At 43.3% G+C, this 23,546-nt stretch overlaps 1 protein-coding gene across 4 annotated transcripts in view; it reads left to right on the forward strand.

Moving 5' to 3' along the window:
- The window catches only part of UNC5D (unc-5 netrin receptor D), a 605,139-nt gene that overhangs the window by 508,214 nt on the left and 73,379 nt on the right, over positions 1 to 23,546 (forward strand). For 3 of the 4 annotated variants that reach the window (XM_043893835.1, XM_043893836.1, XM_043893838.1), the window contains 2 exons: positions 16,022 to 16,207; positions 20,412 to 20,789. In XM_043893835.1, coding sequence (XP_043749770.1) covers positions 16,022 to 16,207; positions 20,412 to 20,789 — 564 coding nt within the window. The remainder of the gene's footprint in view (positions 1 to 16,021; positions 16,208 to 20,411; positions 20,790 to 23,546) is intronic. The other variant, XM_043893837.1, reaches the window with a different exon arrangement.

Below are 23,546 nucleotides of genomic sequence, written 5' to 3' on the forward strand. Positions count from 1 at the left end.
CCTGTGGCTCCTCCACTGGCCGGTGGCTTCTTCACCACTGAGCCACCAGGGAACCCTGCATGTGTGTTTTTTAAAAATTAATTTCACGCTTAGTTTGTGAGTCCAGTGCTGTTCTAATTTGGTTACATCTGTACATCCAGCCGTAAAGCCCCCAGTAGCTATTTCTGGTCCTCGGGGACTTCCTGAATGAGTTTTTGCTTGGGGTTCTCACTCCTGTACACCGTGCTTAATTGGTGGATGCTGCCGCAGACTCGCTTAAACTGCTTTAATTTGTGATTTTCTAAAAATAAAAGCTTAACAGAATCAATGTGATTGCAGAAGGCTCCCGGAGGCATCCGATCAGGGTTCTGGAGGTTGCGTGGGTAGGAGTGCATCATACGGAGGCCGGTTGCAGTTTTGTTCAGTGAAAGGGGGGCTTCGTTGAAGACTCCATGAATCATCACTGATGCAAAATCAAAGTCAATTATGAAGATAATTGAGAAACAACCTTTCCCTATATATAGCCGTGCACGTGATCCTCTGCACGGCGGGGCGGGTGGAACCCATCTCTCAGAGCCTCCCGCACAGATTCGTGTGAGGCGGGCTGAGGAACCGGCTCTGAGTCGTGGGGAGGTGTGAAAAGAAAGTGAAGTCTGAAGGTATCTGTTGGCAAATCATAATGACAAACTGGGGGAAATCTGTGCTCGGCATCGCTCATGAAAGCACTTATTGTAAATGAGATAATTTAATCAATTACATTTCCTAATGTACTAAACCGAATGTTTCATTTTCTGCTTCTGCACATCTTAAATTATCTTCAGGTGCTTTATGAGATTTAATCATAGTTAATAGAAACTTCATTACCATCAAATGTGCTTTCAATAAATGTTGTGTAACAATGTCAGGAAGTGCAGTAAAATATAGTAGGTTCTGAATGGCAAACACGCACCCCCGGAGTCAGGCTGAAAAATGGTCTCGTGCAGACAGTGAGACTCCCGGAGGCTTGGGAATGAGGATTTGCTGAGAGGCTCCCCAAGGAGCGGCTATTTCAGCAAGTTCACCTTAGGGATGAAAAGGATTCAGGTACGCCCTAGAAAATAGCTCAGAAGGTATTCTTTCTCCATCTCCTTCCCACTAGTTTGGTAACTAACAGAAACACACACTAAACACAAATCCCATTCACTGGGCCAGAGTCAATTACCTCCGGGATTTCGCCAGTTGAATGTCTCCCAGTTACCCGGATCTCAGCTTTTTCAAAACTAAATGCATCCTTCTCTGCCTCTGTTTTTAACCCAGGCCTCCTCCCATCTTCTCTCATTCAGGGAATGCTATGCCTTCAACTCGGTAGGGTCCCACACACGCGAAGCCTCCTAGACTGCTGTCTTTTTCCTCTCCCTTCTCCAGCTCAGTACTCAATGAATCACCACCATCTAAGCATTCTGCCACGCAGATAGATCAAGTTCACCAACTCACTCCATTTTCTCTCTTCCATACCCCTCCCTCCATTCGGCATCTTTTTATCGAGTATACCCCATGGGCGTGGACATGTTCTAAGTGGTGGAGAATCAGTACTGAGCCTGCCAGGTACAGTTTTTGCTCCCGTGAAGCCTGCAGATCCAGTGAGGGAGGTGGGGGGAAGAAAGCACAGAAAATTATATATAGAGGGCTGAGTGCCATGGAGGTGGTGACAAGTGTCATTAAGAGAAATAAAGCAAAAGAGGCTCAGATAGGGATGGAGGGAAAGTTGCTTTTTTGTGTAAGGTGTTCAGAGAAGGTCTCTGCGGTAAAGTCACCTTTAAGAAGACACCTGAAGAAAAGCAAGGGAACAGACATTCTGGAGATCTGGGAGGAGAACATCCAGGGCAAGGGAAGAGTGGAATGCCAAGGCCGTGTGATGGGAGCCTGCTGCAGTATCCAAGGAACAGTTAGGCTGGGTATCTGAGCAGAGTGGCAATGGGAAGAGGCGTAATAGCTCAGGTCAAAGAAGTGGGGCATGGGGGAAAAGTACCAAGTGTGTTATAGGCCATGGTAACAACTTTGACCTTTACTGTGAGTGAGTTGGAAAGCTATTGAAGGTGTTTATTCATGGTAACATGACCTAATATTTTCAAAGATAAACTCTACCCACTGCGTGGAATGTAAACATATAGGGAACCAGAGCAGAAACAAGGAGATCTGTTACAATGATCTATTATAACAAGAGTCTATTCCAATAATCTAAGCTATTACAATATAACTTTTATAATAACCTAGATTCAAGATGACTGTGGCTTGGGCCAGATAGAGAGCATTGGAAATTGTAGAAAAGGTCCAGAATCTGGATATCTTTGGAAGGCAGAGTCAAAAGGAGTTGCCGATGGATTGGATACAGAGTATGAGAGAAAGAAAAGCATTAGAGATGATTCCAAAACTTGTATGCAACGTGAAGGATGGGCTTGCCATTACTGATCTGGGGCGAACTTGGTTTAGCATATCTGGAGGGAGGCTCAAGAGTTCAGTGTTATAAATGCTACATTTAAAATACTTCTTAAACAGGCAGTTGAATATATGAGTCTGGAAGTCAGAGGAGAATCCTGGCAGTGACATAAATCTGGGGCTTGTCAGTGTCCAGATGATATTTAAAACCAATAGGTTGAATGAGGTCACTGGATAATGAGTGTGAACAGAGAACATATCTGAGGACTCAGCCCTGAAAGACATCCACACTGAGATATAGGGCAGGTCAGAAGTTACTGCACAGGAGACAGAAAAGTAGCAGCCAGCCTAGTGAGCAAAAAGCCAAGTAAAAGGAATATGATGTTCGAGACAAAACCTGAGCATTCAGGATATCTTTCTCCCTAACCGGGATTTCTATCATTGCTTCCTATATCTGGAGTTAGCTGACGTCAGTTTATCTGATCTTTTAAAAAAAAAACATCAATTCTGGTCACCTCGATTCCGTGTTTAAACCTTTTCAAGAGCTGACCATTATTTTTAAGATAAAGTACAAGGTACTTACTGTCTATGGGATCTGGTCTCAGATGGCGTTGTTGAGTCATATCAGCTTCTCTCAAGCTGCTTAATTATTAGGTGTTTCCCTTTCTACCCAATCAACTTCCTATATTCTTCCACCTAAGAAAGCTTCTTAGTTTTCTAAACACCCTGGGTCCATTTGGGCAGGTAGTTCTTTATATGTTGTTAACGTCTGCCAGAAAATTTTCCCTCCACCTAGTCTTACCCTGTTGAATGAATCCTTCCTTCAGGCTTCAGTCTTGCCTCTGCAAAGCCCCTAAAGTCTGAGTTAGTTACTCCTCTTATTGGCTGATTGTCAAGCAGTTTCCTTATTTCTATCCTGTATGTTCATTGCGTTTATCCCAGGCCAAATTCCCTCTCTGATAGACATCCTTCCGGCCATCTGCTAGACAGTATAGGGTCTGTTCACCCTTATGCTTGTGACATTTACCACCGTCCTCACGTGGCACAGTGGTAAAGAACCTGCCTGCCAGTGCAGGAGATACAAGAGACATGGCTTCAGTCCCTGGATCGGGAAGACCCCCTGGAGGAGGGCATGGCAGCCCACTCCAGTAATCTTGCCTGGAAGATCCCATGAACAGAGGAGCCTGTTGGGCCATAGTCCCTGGGGTCACAAAAGAGTCAGACATGACTTAGCAACTGAGCACACACGCAGTAGTATGTATTAGATGTTCAATTCATACTTGTTATTACGGTCTTACATCTTCCCGCTAACTCCTCACTGAGTCTTTTATTGTTAAGGTGAAAATAAAGACTTTGCTTTTATGTATTTATTTTAACTCATTCGTGTAGTAGATATTTATTGCACAATTATTCTGTATAAATAGTCTTGGCCCTGTGAAGCGTGAAGGAAACAATAAGAAATGTTTCTTCCCTACAACTTAAGTACAAAGTAGAAGATGACAAATGATTTGAGAAGAGGGGAAGTAAGGAGGCAGTTTTTAATAATCATCTATTCAGTGCCTGGTACTAGGTGAAAGTCCAAATGGGAAGTTTCCCAGAATCATTTCTATCAAAGAATGACCCCAATGTGTCCTTGTGAGTTAATTGCTCAGTCGTGTCTGACTCTCTGAGACTCCATGAACTGTAGCCCACCAGGCTTCTCTGTCCGTGGAATTCTCCAGGCAGGAATACTGGAGTGGGTTGCCATTTCCTTCTCCAACGTATCCTTACAGTCTACAAATTAGGTGTTTCTCATCACCTTATTGACACTTAATCCATTCTACATCTTTTCCCCCAAGTACACTGTTTTCATCCATAGTGGAATCATGTGGATTCTGGGAATACACATTCTTAGGTTAGAGAACTCCTCAAAAGATGCAGAGTCCACACTGGCAGGTTGGACATTCTTTTTCAGGCTGTATAGACCTGAATGGTACCTTGAACACATAGAACTATCTGCGACCTTGAACCATGCAGGTGTGCTTGCTTAGTCAGTCAGTCATGTCCAACTCTTCGTCACCCTTTAGACTGTAGCCCACCAGGCTCCTCCGTCCATGGGATTTTCCAGGCAAGAATACTGGAGCAGGTTGCCATTTTCTCCTCCAGGGAATCTTCCTGACCAGGATCAAACCCACATCTCCTGTGGCTCCTGCGCTGGCAGGCAGATCTTTACCACTGAGGCACCTGGGAAGCCCACATTGAACCATAGTATCTTTAAAATCTCAGTAGACTTCTAGGTCTTTAAGCTAACATTAGGTGACTGGCATCAATGCTAATCTTCTAGCCATAGTTTACAGATAATTCTTTTTCTATTTTACCCATCATTTTTCTTCATCTCCTGCTGATTATTTTCCATTACATAAATATAGCATTTTCCCAAATTGCATGACTTGTTTGTCCTTCAGAATCATTCCTACTGTGAATCAGTTCAACTCGAGCATATGTGCAACATTTGAAATGTTCTTACTGCTTGTAATCTTTTTACTAACTAATTGTTATTCCATCATAAATGTATGCCTTTTCGTATGACCATGTTTAAGAATGTCGTTGACCTTACTGGACATGATGAAGTTTCCTCCATTAAATACCTTGGAACTAATCTTAGGCACAGTGAATAAGTGATAGAACGAAATGTTCTTCAGCAGCAGAGTAACTCAGGGGACTTGCTAAAAATGTGAATTCACAGGTCCCATCTCCCCACGTATTACTATATTCAAAGTTAGAACTTATATCTTGAATTCCCAGAGTAGAAAATGAAAGTGAAGTCATTTTCTCAAGGGCTGGATTTCAGATCCTGCTTTTTGACTCTCTCCATTTTACCTTGGTCTTCCTGATGGGGAAAAAGACAGTTCTTTTGCAATCCAGAGGTATAATTACCAGATAAAATAGAGAACCCTTGGTTATATTTGAATTTCACATCAGCAGTGAATACATTTTTGACATAAGCGTGTCCCAAATATGGCATGAGAAATATTTCTACTCGAGTTATACATTCTTGATCAGAAATTCAAATTTAACTGTGTCATATTTGTAGTTGCTTAATCTGGCAACTTTACTGAAAAGAATAAAACATGTCTGAATGTGCATTCTCAAGAAACATTTTGTTAAATAGATTATCTGTATTGTCAATCTTGGGAGAATGGTTAGAATTAAAACAAATATTGGAGGAGGGAGCCTTTCAGTAAAAGCAAAACATCTGAACAAAAAAAAATAAATAAATCTACTGAAGTACAAAGTCTACTTGAAGAAAATGGATCTGGGCAATCCTCATTTTATTGTGCTTTGCAGATACTGTTTTTGTTTTTGTTTTTTTTTAACAAGTTGGGATTTGTGGCAGCTCTGCATTGTCAGATGATAGCTACCATTTTTTAGCAATAAAGTATTTTCTAGTTAAGGTATAGCCATTGTTTTATTTAGATATAATACTATTGCACACTTCACAGACTGCAGTATAATATAAACATAACTTCTATATGCACCAGAAAACCAAACAAGTTGTGCCTGTCTATATGATATTTGCTCTTTGCAGTGGTCTGAAAGTGAACCCATAATATCTTTGAGTTATGTCTATAATCAGATTCACCTAAAGAGTAGGGCCCATGTTGTTCTTCAGTTGCTAAGTTGTGTCCAACTCTTTGTGACCCCATGGACTGCACCACGCCAGGCTTCTCTGTCCTTCACTATCTCCAGAGTTTGCTCAAATTCATGGCCATTGAGTTGGTGATGCCATCCAAGCATCTCATCCTCTGTCACCCCCTTCTCCTGCCCTCAATCTTTCTCAGCTTCAGGGTCTTTTCCAGTGAGTTGACTCTTCGCATCAGGTCGCCAAAATATTGGAGCTTCAGCATCCGTCCTTCCAATAAATATTAAGGGTTGATTTCCTGTAAGATTGACTGGTTTGATCTCCTTGCTGTCCAAGGGACTCTCAGGAGTCTTTTCCAACATCACAGTTTAAAAGCACTAATTCTTTTGTGCTCAGCCTTCTTTATGGTCCAGCTCTCACATCCATACATGACTACTGAAAAAACCATAGATTTGACTATACAGACCTTTGTTGGCCAAATGACATCTCTGCTTTTTTTACACACTGTCTAAATTTGTTATAACTTTCCTTCCAAGAAGCAGGAGTCTTTTAATTTCATGGCTGCCATCACCGTCCACAGTGATTTTGGAGCTCAAGAAGGTAAAGTCTGTCACTGCTTCCGTTGTTTCCCCATCTATTCACCATGAAGTGATGGGACCGGATGCCGTGATCTTTGCTTTCTGAATGTTGAGTTTTAAGCCAGCTTTTTCACTCTTCTCTTTCACTTTCATCAAGAGGCTCTTTAGTTCCTCTTTGCTTTCTGCCATAAGGGTGGTGTCATCTGCATATCTGAGGTTATTGATATTTCTCCCTGCAGTCTTGATTCTAGCTTGAGCTTTATCCAGCCTGGCATTTCACATAATGTACTCTGTATAGAAGTTAAATAAGCAGGGTGGCAATATGTAACTTTGGCATACTCCTTTCCCAATTTGAACCAGTCCATTGTTCCACGTCCAGTTCTGACTGTTGCTTCTTGACTGGCATAGGTTTCTCAGGAAGCAGGTAAGGTAGCCTGGTATTACCGTCTCTTAAGAATTTCCCGCAGTTGGTTGTGATCCACACAGTCAAAGGCTTAAGCATAGTCAATGAAGCAGAAGTTGGAGGGTCCATATAGAGGAGAAACGAGCAAAAATAGTTGAAAACTAGGATGGGGCAAAGCAGAAAGTATCTTGAGCCATAAGGGAAGTCCCTGTTAGAGTGAACTCGACGCCTACTCAAGAGTCATTGATAGGTTTTGACGTGGCAGGACCAGAACTGTGTTTGGGGAGAGTAACCCACGGGTTTAACAGTTCAGAATGAACAGAGACTGGGGCCTGGGTACCAGGGTAGATGAGGCTGTGCAGAGTGGGTGCCTCCTATCGAAACTGAGATATGAGAGGCGCACTGGGGATGTTTCAGAAAGGCGTGTGAGTCATCTGGGGAAGGGGTCGATGGGCAGAAAAGGAAAGGAGACTCTTCAGGCTCAAGCCTGGTCCCTGATGATGTCGTTACTAGAAAAAGGGAATTCAAGAAAATACTTGAAGAGATGAGAACGGTGACCTTATAAATCAGCTGGCAAATTTGAGATGTTAGCACAACGCACAGTGGTGTGGTGGTTTTATCCATTGAGCAGGAGGAAATATAGGATGAGGACTTCAGACAGGAGTCGTGGCAAGAGATCCTGATTCAAGACTGTTTGTCATCAAAGTAGTAGTTAGCACTGTCTGATAGAGCGGTTGTGAACAATCTTGAAGAGGAATCAGTGGTTTGGGCAAAAGTCAGAATTTAATAGCATAAAAGAGCAATGAAATGTATAGAAATAGTGAACAAGTTAAATCATGATAGAGCCTGGCAGTGGACTGAGCCCATGTGAAAAGAAGTAAAGCATGTCTGTACGTTCTGATAGGAATGATCTACAAGGTGTTGGGGGGGCGGGCATCTACAGTGGGGAAAAAAGGCAATGTAGTAAAGGAAATCATATGGAAATATAATAACGATTATATAACTTTTAGAGTAAGGATGGTAAAAAAAAAAAAAAAATGGAAATTTACATTTTTTCCCCCCCGAAAGATCTCAACTATACTATCAACAGTGGTTACTTTTATTTTTTTTTTTAATTTTGTGTATTTTTTTTTGAAGTATAATTCATTTACAATGTTGCGTGCGTTAGGTGCACAGCAAAGTGACTCACTTGTGTATATATGTATATCTTTTGTTTTTCAGATTCTTTTCCCTTATAGGTTATTACAAAATATTAAGTATAGTTCCCTGTGCTATACCATAGGTCCTTGTTGGTTATCTATTTTATATATGGTAGTGTGTATATGTTAATCCCAAACTCCTAATTTATCCCATCCCCTTCCTTTTCCCCTTTAATAACCATAAGTTTGTTTTCTATGTCTATGGATCTATTTTGTATATAAGTTCATTTGTATTATTTTTTATTCCACATGTATGCAATATCATATATGTTGGCTTAGTTGAAGGATAAATTTTTTCTTGGTGTAGTATAAGTTTTTATAGTTTCTAAAACACTTCCTCATCCTGTGTGTATTTTCTGTTTATCCTTTTATTTCAACAGGGATAGAGGTTAACTGGTTAGGGAAATTATGATCAAGAAAGGTTTAATGTTTTAAAAAGTGCTTTTTGTAGTTCTTTTCAACAAAGAGCTTAGAATTTCATGGATATGAAAAAAGACTGCGTCTTTCAGAGATCTATCAGAGAGTAAGTCAGGAGAAGGATTGGGGTAGAGGTGATTAGGGAGACCAGGCCGTGGTTTGGAGGCCAGAAGGCAAGGCGCAGGTGTGGAGGCAAAGTTGAAAGATGCGAGACCGAAAGGGAATAATGAATGAGGCCAGGTCCCTGCGGAGGCAGGAGAGGGCGGATCAGAGCCGGCCTGACACAGAGGAGGAGCAGCTGTTCGGGGAACAGGGAAAGGGAAAGGAAAGCACACGGGATGGAGCAGAGGAATTTTGAGTTGCAGGGGAGGGTGTGTGTGCGCTGGAGGGAAGGGGACTCACATGGAAAAATGGGCAGTGAGAAAGCAGAGGTGACGAAGAAAGTAAGCCAAGTTCAGAGTAACTGTGTTGATCAAGAGCTGTTTTTGGTCATGGGACATGAATACAATAATTATTAGGCTGCAAAGAAGGCCCAGGTGGGTTTACAGAGCACTGGGTTTTTGATGATCCCCGCCAGTCTAGTTGGTGGGTTCCTCCAGCAGGGCTGGTTGACCCAGTGAGGGAGGAGAGGTGAGGAGCCACCCTGTGATGGTTACACCATTGGGGAGTGAAGACAGATGGGTGTCCAAACCCCACCTTTGCCATTTTCTCATGAAGAAGCCTCTACCCTATTTGAACCTGTGCCGTCATCTGTAAAAGAACACATAGAATACTTCTATGGCAAATAGATTTGGTTGTGAGCATGAGAATATGATCACACCTGCTGTTCTCAGAGAAGCAGACACAAGCTTAATGCTCCATTACTGGGTTCCCCTTGCCATCAGGAGGTTTTGTTGCTGAAATTCCGCCTCCTTACAGTAAGTCCCCCACATACGAATGAGTTCTGTTCCAAGAGCATGTCTGTAAGTCCACTTTGTTCGTAAGTCCGACAAAGTTAGCCTAGGTACCCAGCTAATACAACTGGCTATATAGTACTCTACTGTAATAGGTTTATAATATTTTTCACACAAATAGTACATAAAAAACAAGTACCAAAAATAAAGAGAATATTTGTTTTAATCTTTCAGTACAGTACCTTAGAAAGTACTAATACAGTATTACAGTGCAATAGCTGGCATACGGGGCACATTTGCATCTTTGAAGTTTCATACCTTGAAGCCTCATATGTTGGGACTTACTATATGCTGAATTAAATCTCATAGGCAGAGTTTTGGGTGAAATAGAAAAAGCTTTATTTCTTTGCCAGGCAAAGGGGGCCACAGTGGGCTATGCTTTCAAGTCTGCATGCTCCGCCCTGGAGAGGGTAGTGAGGAGTTGTATAGTCACGGTTCAAAGAGGACGTGATCAGCTCATGGACATTCTTCTGATTGGCTGGTGGTGAGGTGAGAAGGAAACAGCATCATCAACTTAATGGTTCCAGCTGGTCTGGGGCCTGTGTTCTTGTGGTCAGCAGTTTTCATCTGGGGGGGGCCTGCTTCCCGCATGTCAGGTATTTATCTGTATCTTTTAGGGAACGGGTAGTGCGGCAGGTCTGCCAGGTGGCAAATTCAGCGTCTAAATTGTTAGCAGTTCCCCAGCCCAGCAGCCATTTTTTGTTTCTACGTCTTCACGTTTCCCAGTCGTTAACTTCTGAGTCGGCCTCTTACTGCAGAAAACGAGGACACAGGGGCTTGTGCCCGCTTTCATATCAGGCGGTGAGACCAGGACAGAGGTTCACACTGGGATAGGCAGTGAGCCAGGGAATCGATTCTGGAGTCACGCTGCCTCAGATTGAATCCCAGCTCTGCTACTTATCAGTCATGAGGCTTTGGGCAAGACAAGTGATTTTCTGGCCTCAGTTTAGATATTTAAATTGGCGCCTTTTTATAAGTTTGTTGGAAGGATTAAAATGAGTTAATCAGTGTAAATAAAAGACTAGAACAGTGCCTGGCGTACGGTAAGTGCTATTGAAGAATGTGCAACTGTCGTTAATGACAAGGAGGTTTTGGAGGATGGCAAGGTGGAAAAGTCAAGATGCCGACTGGTGATGGGATTATGAGATTCCAGGCAATGCAAGTATCATCAGAACTGCTCACCATGGTTGACCGGAGCTGACCACTTAAAAGCTATTTTCTGATGTTTTTTTTTTTTCAAGAAAAAATATGGTTTCTCAATGACAAGTACGAACAGTTTGAACAATAACTTCTGTTATGTGTTAGCTTGCAGTTAAATGTTTTGGCACATCCCTCAATGTCTACAGCCCTCAGACAGCCTTGTCTGTACCTCTGGGCCAGGATGAGGAGGGGCTGGGCTAGAGACTGGGCTGTTTCCTGGGAGTCCAGCAGAGCAGCTAATTCTTCTGTCTTCCACTCCTTTTGTCTCTCTCAGCCTTCTCTTTGTGAATCTCTGTTGTGTGAATTCCGTAGTAATTCACTGCCTTATGTACATCAAGTCAAGTCGCTGAGTTTTTTCCTCCTAAAACAAGAGCAGTGGTCATTCTACAGTATCTAATAAGATAAAAACAGAATACTGTATGTTTTTCTTGACTTTTTCTTTTATAGTGCAGTATAGTTGATTTACATCATTGTGATAGTTTCAGGTGTACCTCGAAGTGATTCAGTTATGCATATGCATGCATCTGTTCTTTTCAAATTCTTTTCTCATTTCGGTTGTTAACATGACATTGAGCAGAGTTCCCTGTGCTGGACAGTAGGTCTTTGTTGGCCTGTTTTAAATCTAGCCATGTGTACATGTCAGTCCCACATTCTCTAACTGTATGTTTTGAAAGGCATTTTCTTGTGCTCCTTTATTCATTTTGTGTAGCTATCTGATCCTATAAAATAGATTCTAATCTGATAGTTAAACTCATGGGAATGAGCCAAATTTCCATGAATAAGTGGCATTAATATGTCTTTTAAATGAGAGTCCTATGAAGAGAGGAAGGCAAACTAAATAGCCCTTAAATTTAGTCCTTGGGGTACATAAGTCACTATGAATGACTAGGTATGGTTATAATTCATAAGTACAGGAGCTTGTGAATACTTAGTTCTTGAACTCTGAAGTTCGAAAGGACTTTGAAAAGTCACTTAGCCTTTCTCACCAGCTTTGACCAAAAATATAATAACTGCAGACTATTGTCAAGTCATGCTGGTTTTGAGAAACTCTAAAGGAGATTTCACAAGCTTCCTCAGAAATACAGTGCAGTTTTTTTTTTTTTTTTAACAACCCTCCTTGTAGAAAAGGTCATTTTAATATCTAACAGAGTCCCAATTGCTATAATAAAAGGCCAGGTCCTCCTCTTCAGCCCTTGTTAGAGTGGGTGACGAGCTGGTTTCTAGCTTCATCATAAATGAAGGTTCATTGGGCACCTACTGTGAGCTTCTTTTTAGAACCATGCTTTATGCATTAAAGATCCCCAGAAGCCACTTTATAGTCCTCTTTTCTCCAGGCCAAATGAACCCATAAACATTTCCTTTCCAGGGTCCTAGTTTCCAACTATTAATCTTTGCAGCCTTTCTCTGTAGATATTTCACACTCCTTCCAGCAATGAACAGATCCCTCTGTAGTTTCTGACTAATTTGAAATATAAGAGATTTCCCCGTCTTTTTTATTTTTGTTTTCTTTAGCCTACAGATCATGCACAATTTTTTATATCACATGTTGCGTCCTTCTAAACTTGGCCTAAAGCTTTCACGGTGCTTGGAGAGAGGAAACAGGGGTGGAAACCCAGGAAAGACATCAATCACACATAGATATGTACAACAGAAATCCAGAAAGAAAAAAAAAATAACACCCTATGCCCACAAAGGCAGAATAGCCTGATCAAAGCTTTTTGTTCAGAATGAGTTGGAGAAAACAACCAGCCCCAGATATGCGAGTGGGCAGACGGATGTAAATGTGCGTGTGTAGCTGTAAGGAAAAGAGGGTCTCTGTGGCAGGGGTTCTACAGTCTCCCTCAGGCTTGTCTGAGTCCAGGGAGCAATCAGCAAATAGTTGCACAGGATGCCTCACACATTTCTGGGGGAAATGACAGAGAAGTGCTTGTGCCAGGTGTCAAGCAGGTAGGACGCCTTGGCATTCAGGTCATTAACCATCCAAAGATCCAAAAAGAGTTCTAGGAACCATAAGTGATGTCCGAGTGTAGAGAACCAGGGGTTGGCAGGGTTGGTGGACTAGCCAAGGCACAGTCCAGCTGTCTCAGAGGAGGGGGCCCTGCGCTGACAGATGGGTAGATAGAGGTGGGTAGGGCCTAGATGCCTAGAGGGATGGGGGGTATATGACAAGGACCCATCGTTATAATCTGAAAGGGGCACAGGGCCTTTGGCTAGCAGGTGGGAGCAGTGACTTCTGGTGTTCTTCCAATGAGAGCTGAGCGTGAGCACACATACACACGTGCACATGTGGAGGGGTTCTGCTATAGCACCCTTCCAAGTGCCCATGTGCTCGCAGACACATCCAGCCTAAACCTCAGGTTCTCCTGGGGCCAGTCCTGGACACACATGAAAAGGGAATCAATTACACTTGTAAGGACACAGGAATCTTACAGGGAAACCTCCTCTACTGTCCTGGAGAAAAAAAGATTAGCAAATGGTGGGACAGGGGGGAAAAAAGGAAGAATAAGATGAAATAAAAGCAGGTAAATAGAGAAGAGAAAAAGAGGAAGAAGAAGGAAGTAGGTGACTCAACTTTAGAAGACTGAGCTCTAAGGATGACTGAGATCTTTTGAGATGTGCACGTGTGGCCTTGACGATTCGTGTCTACCTCTGTAGCTGCACTTGGATACCGGGGTCCCGTCACAACCTTGTCTTTTAGACAAGAAACAACCGAGAATGTGGACCACATGTTAATTCAACCAGATGTCCTCATTTCCTCTGAGCAGTTGACCCGTCACAAGTGTATGTTGAATGAATGAGATCATTAGATGCAGAAACTTCAAATTCCCAGGACAGATTGTTCTTGTAAAAGTGAATCCCGTGGACTTCTGAGTCTGGGTCAAACTGTCCCACCAGGTGCTAGGGTGAGCCTCCTAGGGAAGCAGTGATCCCTGTCCAAGTCTCTCTCCCTTCTTTCCCTACCCTAACCCCAAAGTCCCCATATTCATTTCTAAACATTCTGTAATTCAGTATTTATTAAGAGGTTCTGCACATATTCCTGGGAGAGCAAGCACAATGAGCTATATCCAACGTTGATACCTTCGTCTGAAGGCGGAGGGTCCTTTCTTAAAAGAGAACTTGTATCCTGAGAACAGAGAATTCTGGTTACCTGGGTAGCAAGAGAGTGGATGCCATAAACAGCAAGATAGAAATCCAGGGGAACAAAGACAGCGTGTTCCTGCTGCTGAGTTTGGTGTCAGGATTTCAGGTCCAGTGAGGTCCATTTTCAGCAGAAGTACTTTTACGCTGGTCATGCTCTGGCTCCTAGTCCTTCCTGTTTTCGTACCTGGGAAGCTAAAGATGTCTTTGGTCTACTTTGCCAGCTCGGTGACAGAGCGGCTGCATGCAGGACACGGCCGGGCTCTTTCTCTGTGTGTTCAGTTGCCGAGCAGGTGTATTCTCTCCAGACACACCTTTTAAGATGATGGAGCCATCAATGAACTTCGCCCAAGGAGCTGGAGGGAAGAAGGGGGAAGGCCCATTGGTTTCAGTCCAGTTCTCTCCCTTTTCCTGGCATCCTGGCTTGCTGTGCCTGTTGTGGTCTGTCTGCTCTCTCCTCTAATGACTCCCTCCAAGGAACGTAGGAGGAGGGTGAGACTGAATGGGATGATGGCTCCCCTTCTTTCTCCCCTCGTGACCTAGGTGGACCCTGGAACTTCGGTGGTGGCATCAGCCTTCACCCCTGTGGATCTGGGGGGCTGGGGAAGACCACCACTGATACCCCACCATCCCTAGCCCTCCCCCATTCGGACCACCATGAAGCTGAACTACAGCCCAGATCACACTGTTTCTCAACACCTCCCAGGTTGCTGTTATGAAAAGCATCTGATCCCCCTCTGACCTTTCCGATACTGTTCTTTGAGATGACGGTGTTTTTCTCCCCCCATGAATTATTTTTATGTGTTGGCCGCCCTATTACTGAACTGGTTCTGCTTGATTTCCTTGTTCCTGCTTTCATTTGGCGGCACCTTATTTTATAGTCCACTAACTTTGTTGAAAATAAATTTAGTAGTGTGGTTAGTCTTACTCACTTGATAACGTAAGTACCATATGAGGGTGTGGTGAACGTAGGCTAAGTGCTGTGCAATCACAAGGTAAATATATGATGGGTTTATTTTATCTGCTAAACCCAGCAGGGGTGACAGAGTAATTACTTTTGGACCTGTTTAGTATGCCTACCACATAATCTGTAAGGAGATCAGTTATGTAGTGAAAACTTGCCACCTTCCATTGTTAACACACTTCAAGACTTACATGTTCTTGGGTAGATGTCATGCTGAATTGCACTAGCCATGCTGAGGCTCCTCGGGAATCAACCACACCCCGAGGACCTCTAGCAAAAGGGTTGGAAAGCAGCTACAGTGTTCTCTTGGGGGATGGGGAGACACCCACCATCTAAATTTCAACTAACGCTTTTATTTTTGCTTTGCCCATGCATTCAATAGGATGGAGTAGGAGAGGTATGGGAGAAACAGCATGTACCCTCTTAGAGACCAGTCCTCTTCCACAAAAAAAAAACTTCTAGAGTCAAGCATTCAATTGGTGCCAGAAAACATTTACCATGAACATAAGAGTGCCTGGGACCGAATGCTTTTCATATCTCACAACAGAAAGTCACTCACAATGATTGTAAATACCCTGATGACTGTCAGCATTCTGATGGAGTGAGTGACGTGGGCCAAAGCTCAAGTTCATACTCCTGAGCTCTGGTCTCTTGACTCATAGACCATGCCTTATCATCCGAGAATGCTCCCTGTGAATGCATGCGCCCAGGCCATAGACAAGCAGAGCGGTTCACCCATATTTTGTCATTGTACATGGGTCACATGTCTTCCAACAAAAATAAAATATATATACATATATTAAAAAAAAACTTTGCAGGGCAATAAGACTTCCTAAAACAAGCAAATTAAGCAATTGCCTGTTTTTCCTTGAAAAATCTTATATTCTTTGCAAAATTGCTTCTGTTGCAGATTCCATTACATGGTAAGCTACCTTAATGCAGTTAAGTTATTTAACTAGCATCCCTTTGATTTATACAAGGTCTTCTAGAAACATGATTATTGTTGGAGAGTCCAACTTGCGACTAGCCACATCTATCATTTCGCCTGATCCGTAGCTCCAAAAATTCCAATAGTGTTTCATTCTGTGTCCCGGGGTGGCTCTTTGGCTCTGAGCCCATGCTGGCCATTGAGGATTGCTCTTGTGTCTTTCAGGCATCGAGAATGCCAGCGACATCGCCTTGTACTCGGGCTTGGGTGCTGCGGTGGTAGCCGTTGCAGTGCTGGTCATCGGCATCACCCTGTACAGACGCAGCCAGAGTGACTATGGTGTGGACGTCATCGACTCTTCTGCATTGACAGGTGGCTTCCAGACCTTCAACTTCAAAACAGTGCGTCAAGGTCAGCGGCGTAGGGCCCCCAACAGCACGTCCTCAGGACCGTAGACCACACTCACGCAGGACCCTTGTGTTCTTTGGTCCTGTGTGAGGGTGGCTCTCGGCACTGGGAGCTGCTCCAAAGTTGTCTTCACACCTTAGGATGCCAGGTTTGATGGAGGAGTCTGTCTGAGTTCTTGGCTGCCGTGAGGACCAATGGGTCTCAATTTACTATTGATGTTTAGTCGCTCAGTCGTGTCTGACTATTCTGCAACCCTTGGACTGTACCCCACCGGGCTCCTCCGTCCATGAGATTTCCCAGTCAAGAATACTGGAGTGGGTTAACATTTCCTTCTCTCGGGGATCTTTCCAACCCAGAGTTGGAACCTGAGTCTCCTGCATTGCAGGCAAATGCTTTACCACTAAGTCACCATGGAAGCTCCTCATTTTACCATTACCCACATTTTAAATATGGCGTGTCCATCTTTGATATGTAGTCAGTGTCTCAGGTCACCCAACTTTCTATTTTAACCAGCCTGCTTTGGGAATGTATATTTAGTTAACTAAAATATTGATTATTCAAAGCTACAAACCAATGACTCTACCAGGCATATTTATTACACTATTTATTAGATGGAGTTATTTTATTCAGTGGAGTTATTTCTATTTTAAATAAGTAAAAGGATTTTAGAGGATGTATGATGGGCCAGTTAACCAGAGAAAAAATGAAATTCTCTGCCTTTGCCACCTTGAAGCAGTCCTCTGTTGTAGGGGAAGGAAAATTCATCATGTCAAACAATAGCACTATTTCATTTTTAAAACAGAAGAGTCATTTGATTATCTTCTGCCAACTAACTCTGTTCCTGATTGGGAGATGGGGATGAGACATAAATGGCTTTTATTTTAGAAAAAAATGGAACTGTCTCACTTCCATGGATGAAGTTTTCTACCTTGACTCTTATGGTCAATATTGTCCCTTTTATTTCTGTTGATTGCCTGTCAGTAATACCTACAGTACAGGACAAGAAGTCTTACTGCCTGGCAGTGATGGAGTTAGGGACAGGATGGTGCAGTGGAAACCCAAGCAGGCTAGAATGGGGAGACAGTGGGAGAGACAGGCGACTTGACTGTTTACCAGTCACTTTTGACACCTCGTGGCTCAGATGGTAAAGAATCTGCCTTCTATGTGGGGGACCGAGTTTTGATCCCTGGGCTGGGAAGATCCCCTGGAGAAGGGCATGGCAACCCACTCCAGTATTCTTGCCTGGGGAATCTCACGGACAGAGGAGCCTGGTGGGCTACAGTCCATGGGGTCCCAAGAGTTGGATACAATTAAGCGACTAACACTTTGAATTTCCGGCACCTTGGCTTCTGGTCTAAGTCTGGTTGATCTCAGATAAGAACACATCACCTCAACGTGGGTCTAGAGCTTAGTCTATGTGACTTACGTTGGCTGCGCTGGGTCCTCACTGCTGTGTGCAGACTTTTTTTTCTAGTTGCAGCAAGTGGGGGCTATTCTCAAGTTGTGGTGCCCAAGCTTCTCATTGTGGTGGCTTTCTTGCGGCAGAGCATGAGCTCTAGGGCCTTCTGGCTTCAGTAATTGCCGCTCACGGGCTCTAGAGCACAGACTCAATAGTTATGGCTCACAGGCTTGATTGTTCTACAACATGTGGGATTTTCCCAGACCAGAGATCAGACTCCTGTCTCCTGTATTGGCAGGCAGATTCTTTACCACTGAGCCACCAGGGAAGTTCCAGTATATATGATTTAATAAGAAATACATCCAGTGAACTGGTCTTGCAATCGTGTAAGAAACTAGACCTATATCTCCATCTATCTCATCATAAGATATCACTGTCTCAGACCTTAACCGTTGAAAACAGAATACACAGGAGTGTGAGTGGCAGCTTGGTGTGTAAATTCAGAGGCTCTGAAGTCAAATTTGAATCCAAAATTGCTGTAAAACCTGGTAATTCAGTTATTCTCTGTCTCAATTTTTACAGCTGTGAAATGGACATACTAACATCTATCTCAGGGGGGCCTTGTGAGGGTGAAACCACCTGGCTTGTAATACCTTGGCTTAAGTAAGATGCTCAGTCGATGCAGAGAGTATCCTTCTAGAGGCTGGCTGTCTCCTCATACCGTCACAGAGGACACCAGTGAGTTCCGCAGAGCAGCCGGTAGTGGGTGAGAGGGGCGGTTCCCTGATCTGAGCATCTGGGGAAAGCTGACTTGGATAAGCTGATACATTTCATTACCACGAGGCGTCTCAAAATGTAGGAAGCTTATACTGCGAATCTCTGAGAGTATGTAGCCTTTCCAAACTTAATTTTACCATTTTCTTTAACCAAGAACTCAAAGAACTAGTCATACCAACAGTAGCCCCTTATCCAAATTCTACTCTCCCCTATATTCACGGTGAGGCTATGCCTTACATGGATGCTCTGTTGTCTTCATGACATCCCTTCTTGAGCAAATATGGTTGGAGCCCCAGCAAGGTGAACAGTGAGACTTAATAGAATGTCATACATAGAGTAGATCAGGGCCTTGAAAAGGACATCCAGAGAGAAACTTGCGGTCACTGGGGGATTATCTTCAATCAGACTTAAATCAAGTTGGCCACCAACTTTATATGTGTATATGTGTGTGTGTGTATTTTTCATATATTTATATATATATATACACACACACATGCACACATGTCTGTGTGTATAGTGATAGGCAATTAAGACTCAAGTCTAACTCTAGGAAATGTTTTTGCTTCTTGACTTTACATAAGATAGCAGGGTCTTCTAACAGTAGCCAGAAATTAAACGTTAGAAGGTGAGGGCTTGAGAGAAAACAGCCATGAGACTCGGAGAGATGCTTTTTTCAGGTATCAGAGGAAACTTCTGCTCCAAACTCTTCAGATGTGAGATGGTCCTTCCATCCTGCTTCTTGCTTCATAACCCAGAGTAAGGCTGGTATCTGTAGAGTTCAGTGCAGTTCTGTTAAAAAGCTCAGCTCCTTATAATATAAAAAGATCCTCAAACATGGAAAAAATGCCTCATCAAGGTGCTTTTACATCTATAAGGTATTTCATCTCATTTTGAATCTGCTCCTCTGTGATTTGGGATTCTTAGAGCGTTAGAACAAAGAGGTGGGGAAAGTCAGGGTTATAGATTTCCTGCTGGTGTTGTTACAAATTATGAAAATGGAAAAACAATAGAAGCTAATAGGATATGGCCTGAAATTGCAACATTTTCCAAAATATCACATGTGAAACATTTTTGTCAGGCCCCAAAGGAAAATGGTTTAATATGGTTTGGGTTTCAATTTGAGATGTCACATTGATGGACTGATATGGGCAGGAAGTTTGGAACTGAGGGTTATTTTGTTATTTACTAATAAATGAGATTACTTCATCACAAGAAAATATCACAGCATTTCTTTTTAATATTTGGGCATAGCAAAAAAATTGGTAAGTCCCAGCAGATGAGAAAGTCCAATTTCTCATGTTTTTGTAAGGATTATTTTTCTCCATTTGTTTTGAGTCGGAAAGAAGCCATTCTCAGCTGCTGCCTTTGTGGAAGCTGGGATCCTCTGTGCCTCTCAGAGTGACATCCGTGTTATTAGAGCGAATTGGCTGCTCAGACATGGAGCGGTTCGTGACGCCTCCTGACCCTTTTGCTCTGAGGACACAACATTTCCTCCCCCAGAAACTGCCCAGAATTCCACGGGAGACGTGTTGGCACCCACACCATCTCGGTTATAAACAGCACCACCTCGTCATCATGCTGTGTCATCTCTTTGCCATTTAAACGGAACAGATGTTATTTTTGCTCCAAACTGGATTGCAAAACATCTTTCTTTCCTCTTTTATTTTTTTTAGAAGCTCCTCTTTGCCAGTTAACATAATCCCGTAAACAATCATACCTGAGTAAGTTGCCTGGTGGAGTGCCAGAAATACTTGTTTTGAAAAGATAGCACATAAAGAACTCGAAAAAAGGATGAGTTAGGTGGGCGGCATTCAGGGAATTGACTGCAAAGCCAGAGCTCCTGATTCCGAGGCTCGGGATGCTATTGATCAGCCTGTTAGAGATACTTTAGATGCCCAGGGTGGGTCTGAGGGGTCAGCCGTGACCTGGGCAGCTGGTGAGCACATGCTGGGTAGTTTGTAGAAGCAGATGTGAAGGAGTAACTGGGATGCCTTACAGCTTCTGAGTGACAGATCCATCTTCTCCGACCAGGTAACTCCCTGCTCTTGAACCCCTCCATGCAACCAGACCTGACAGTGAGCCGAACCTACAGTGGGCCCATCTGTCTACAGGACCCCCTGGACAAGGAGCTCATGACGGAGTCCTCACTCTTTAACCCTTTGTCAGACATCAAAGTCAAAGTGCAGAGCTCATTCATGGTCTCGCTGGGAGTGTCTGAGCGAGCCGAGTACCACGGCAAGAATCATTCCGGGACTTTCCCCCACGGAAACAACCGCAGCTTCACAACCGTACATCCCAGAAATAAGACGCCCTACATCCAGAACCTGTCATCACTCGCTACACGGACCGAACTGAGGACCACGGGTGTCTTTGGCCATTTGGGAGGACGCTTAGTAATGCCAAATACAGGTGAGTGGTAAGTGTGCGTTTGTGTATCTTCTCGTGTTTGAACATATTATATTTACATGACGATGTCCTGTAAGATCCATTTTTAAGATGTTGACTCTTCCGGTGTCAGAGTGAACGCCACCATAGCTCCGGAAGTTGGCTTGATTTACACGGCAACCAGAAGCAGCGCTGACATTACATTTTGCATCTCAGCATGGACCGTATATGCCATCAGATGCCCTCTTAGGGCTGACAGGCATGCTGGCTCAGAAGGTTTGGGTGGTCCCTAGAGTTTAAGCCCCCTGGAAATATATTTCCTAGAACATGATCAGGAAGCACTGAAAACATACTTTGATATGACTGCCGAATACCATGTTTATAGTGAAGCATGGTTTACAAACAAGTTGCTAGATTAGTGAAATGACACTCAGACTCAAACGTCCTCAGTAACTGACCTAATGAATACAGTCAGCGTCCATCACCCTTGCTATCATGTTGCTTTATGATGAGCAGTGATGGGGGTTCCTTTTGGGGTTGCTCTTTTGAATTCAAGCTTGGCTCCTTGGCTATATAGTTCTCAAGAGTGCTTAAGAGTGTTTTCCTCCTTTTGGTTGGAAGATTTTCATGTTGTTTCGACGTGTACGGCCCAGATAACTTTGACTCTACCTATGCGTTAGTCTTCAGAGCTGCCACCTAAGACCCAGCATGGAGGAAGAGAGCAATCCCCACCCCCAGTTTTTGAGCAATAAGATTTAGGGAGTGTTCTAAATCATCACTGTCAGCTTAGAGGAAAGGGAAAATACCAGACCTGCCATTGTTGTCAAAGAACTGGATAGCATTGAGCTGGGATCGGCAGGGCCTTAGCAGATTTCTCTGTAGGGTAGAACAAACCCACCTAAATTATCAAGCATTTTATCTTGTACAGTGAATTCTGTAGTAGGACTAGCCAGACGCTACTGTTCTACAGCCTGACCTTCTAAGTAGATTAGTGACTTGTGCCTGCCGTTTGTTCCAAGTTGATGATTGGTTTTCCTATATCCTTTGCTTCATTAAAAACTTAATTTCAGGGAAATAGCCCTCCAATGCAGACCCAATGATGATGTTGTATTCTAAATTTGCAATTCTCTAAATCTTCCTGGATGAGTAGGACGTGGTAAGAATCTTTTTATATATATATGTATGATGCCCTCCTCCTGGTGAATATGACAGACAGGAGGTCCATATGTAGGGAGCAGGTGGCCATATTTACCAGGTACCTTTCTTCTTGTTTACTTCCGTGGCAGCTCAGACAGTAAGGAGTCTGCCTGCAGTGTGGGAGACCCGGGTTCGATCCCTGGGTTGGGAAGATCCCCTGGAGAGGGAAATGGTTACCCACTCCAGTATTATTGCCTGGAAAATCCCATAAACAGAGGAGACTGGCAGGCTACAGTCCATGGGATCCCAAAGAATCAGACACGACTGAGCGGCTTCATCTCTTGTTGTTTAGTTGCTGAGTCATGTCCAACTCTTTTGCGACCCCATGGAATAAGAATCTGTAAATTGCACATGCGGGATCTAGAAAAGGAAAAGATGCAGACCCTGCCCTTTTGAAGAGAAGAGTATGTGTATACATCAGAATTATGAATTTGCATGTTGAGTTTTTGTACTTTTATATTTTTTCTACTTTCTTACCTGATGGTTGCCACTTAGGTGGCTCTGAATAGTTTCTGGTTGAGTAGATGGGTCCACACTTGTCTTCCCATCCTCATCTGTGTGTGTGTGTGTGTACATTTACACACCTGTGGAGGGATTGCCGAGATCCATCCATGTATCACCTGTGTTTAATGTTCATCATAGAACGTGAAATGAAATAATGATGGCAGGTTTTTTTCTTGCTTCCCTTCTGACTTGAGAAGCATTTAGGTTGACACCCCAAAGTTCCAGTAGCGTTATCTATGATTCCCGAACAACTCTGTGAAGGGGCGTTTTCAGAGCTCTGCATGAGAAGCCCTAGACCAGACTGAAGCTGTTCACTGGGAATGAATTTGAGGAAAAATAAGTGCAGGGAATTGAAACATATGCTCTGTTATTTGCAGAACATAAATGTAAAATATGCCCTGGGGAGCTAAAGTCTAAAGAAGCGAGGCACAGAAATTAAATTGTCCTCATGCTATCCATCCCAAGTTATTGTGGGGTGCCTGGCGATGGTTTGTGAGGAAGGTTGGCAGCATCCCCACACTCTAAAAATCATTTATTATGCAAAATAGGAACCAAAAAACTCAAATAAAAGGCTCTCAGGGTAGATAGAGTTTGGGGGAGAGTATATTCTTTAATCAGAAATAACTTGTGAATGACATGTTGGAAATGGATACATCGCTAGGGGACCGCACGTGTGAAGAGTTCCTACAGAGCAGTCATTCTTCATAACATATAACTTGCCACCAGCACCATCAGCTCCCATGACCTTTGCCTCTGGTGTTTGACCATCTTCAGTTTCCACATACAATTTAGATAATTAAATTGGGGGAGGGAAGTATGTTTAAAGGATCATCATACAAGTTCTGATGGAAGGAAAGACGGGATCGTTTAAAGCTCCAGTGATCCTACACATTCAGGTTGAATTTCGGTGTATTATGAATAATGTTTCAATCTAAACACAAGGAATTAAGCTGACTTGAAAGGAATGCGATATGATCTGCTCTGCAAACAGCCCTTCCTCAAAAGTCCACATATACCTATTTATTCTGATTCGATTTGGGAGTGGACTGTCAGGCCCTGATGATCTGCAGAAGACTGCAC

Source organism: Cervus elaphus, chromosome 32 (genome assembly GCF_910594005.1).
Source record: "Cervus elaphus chromosome 32, mCerEla1.1, whole genome shotgun sequence".
Classification (NCBI taxonomy): Eukaryota; Metazoa; Chordata; class Mammalia; order Artiodactyla; family Cervidae; genus Cervus; species Cervus elaphus.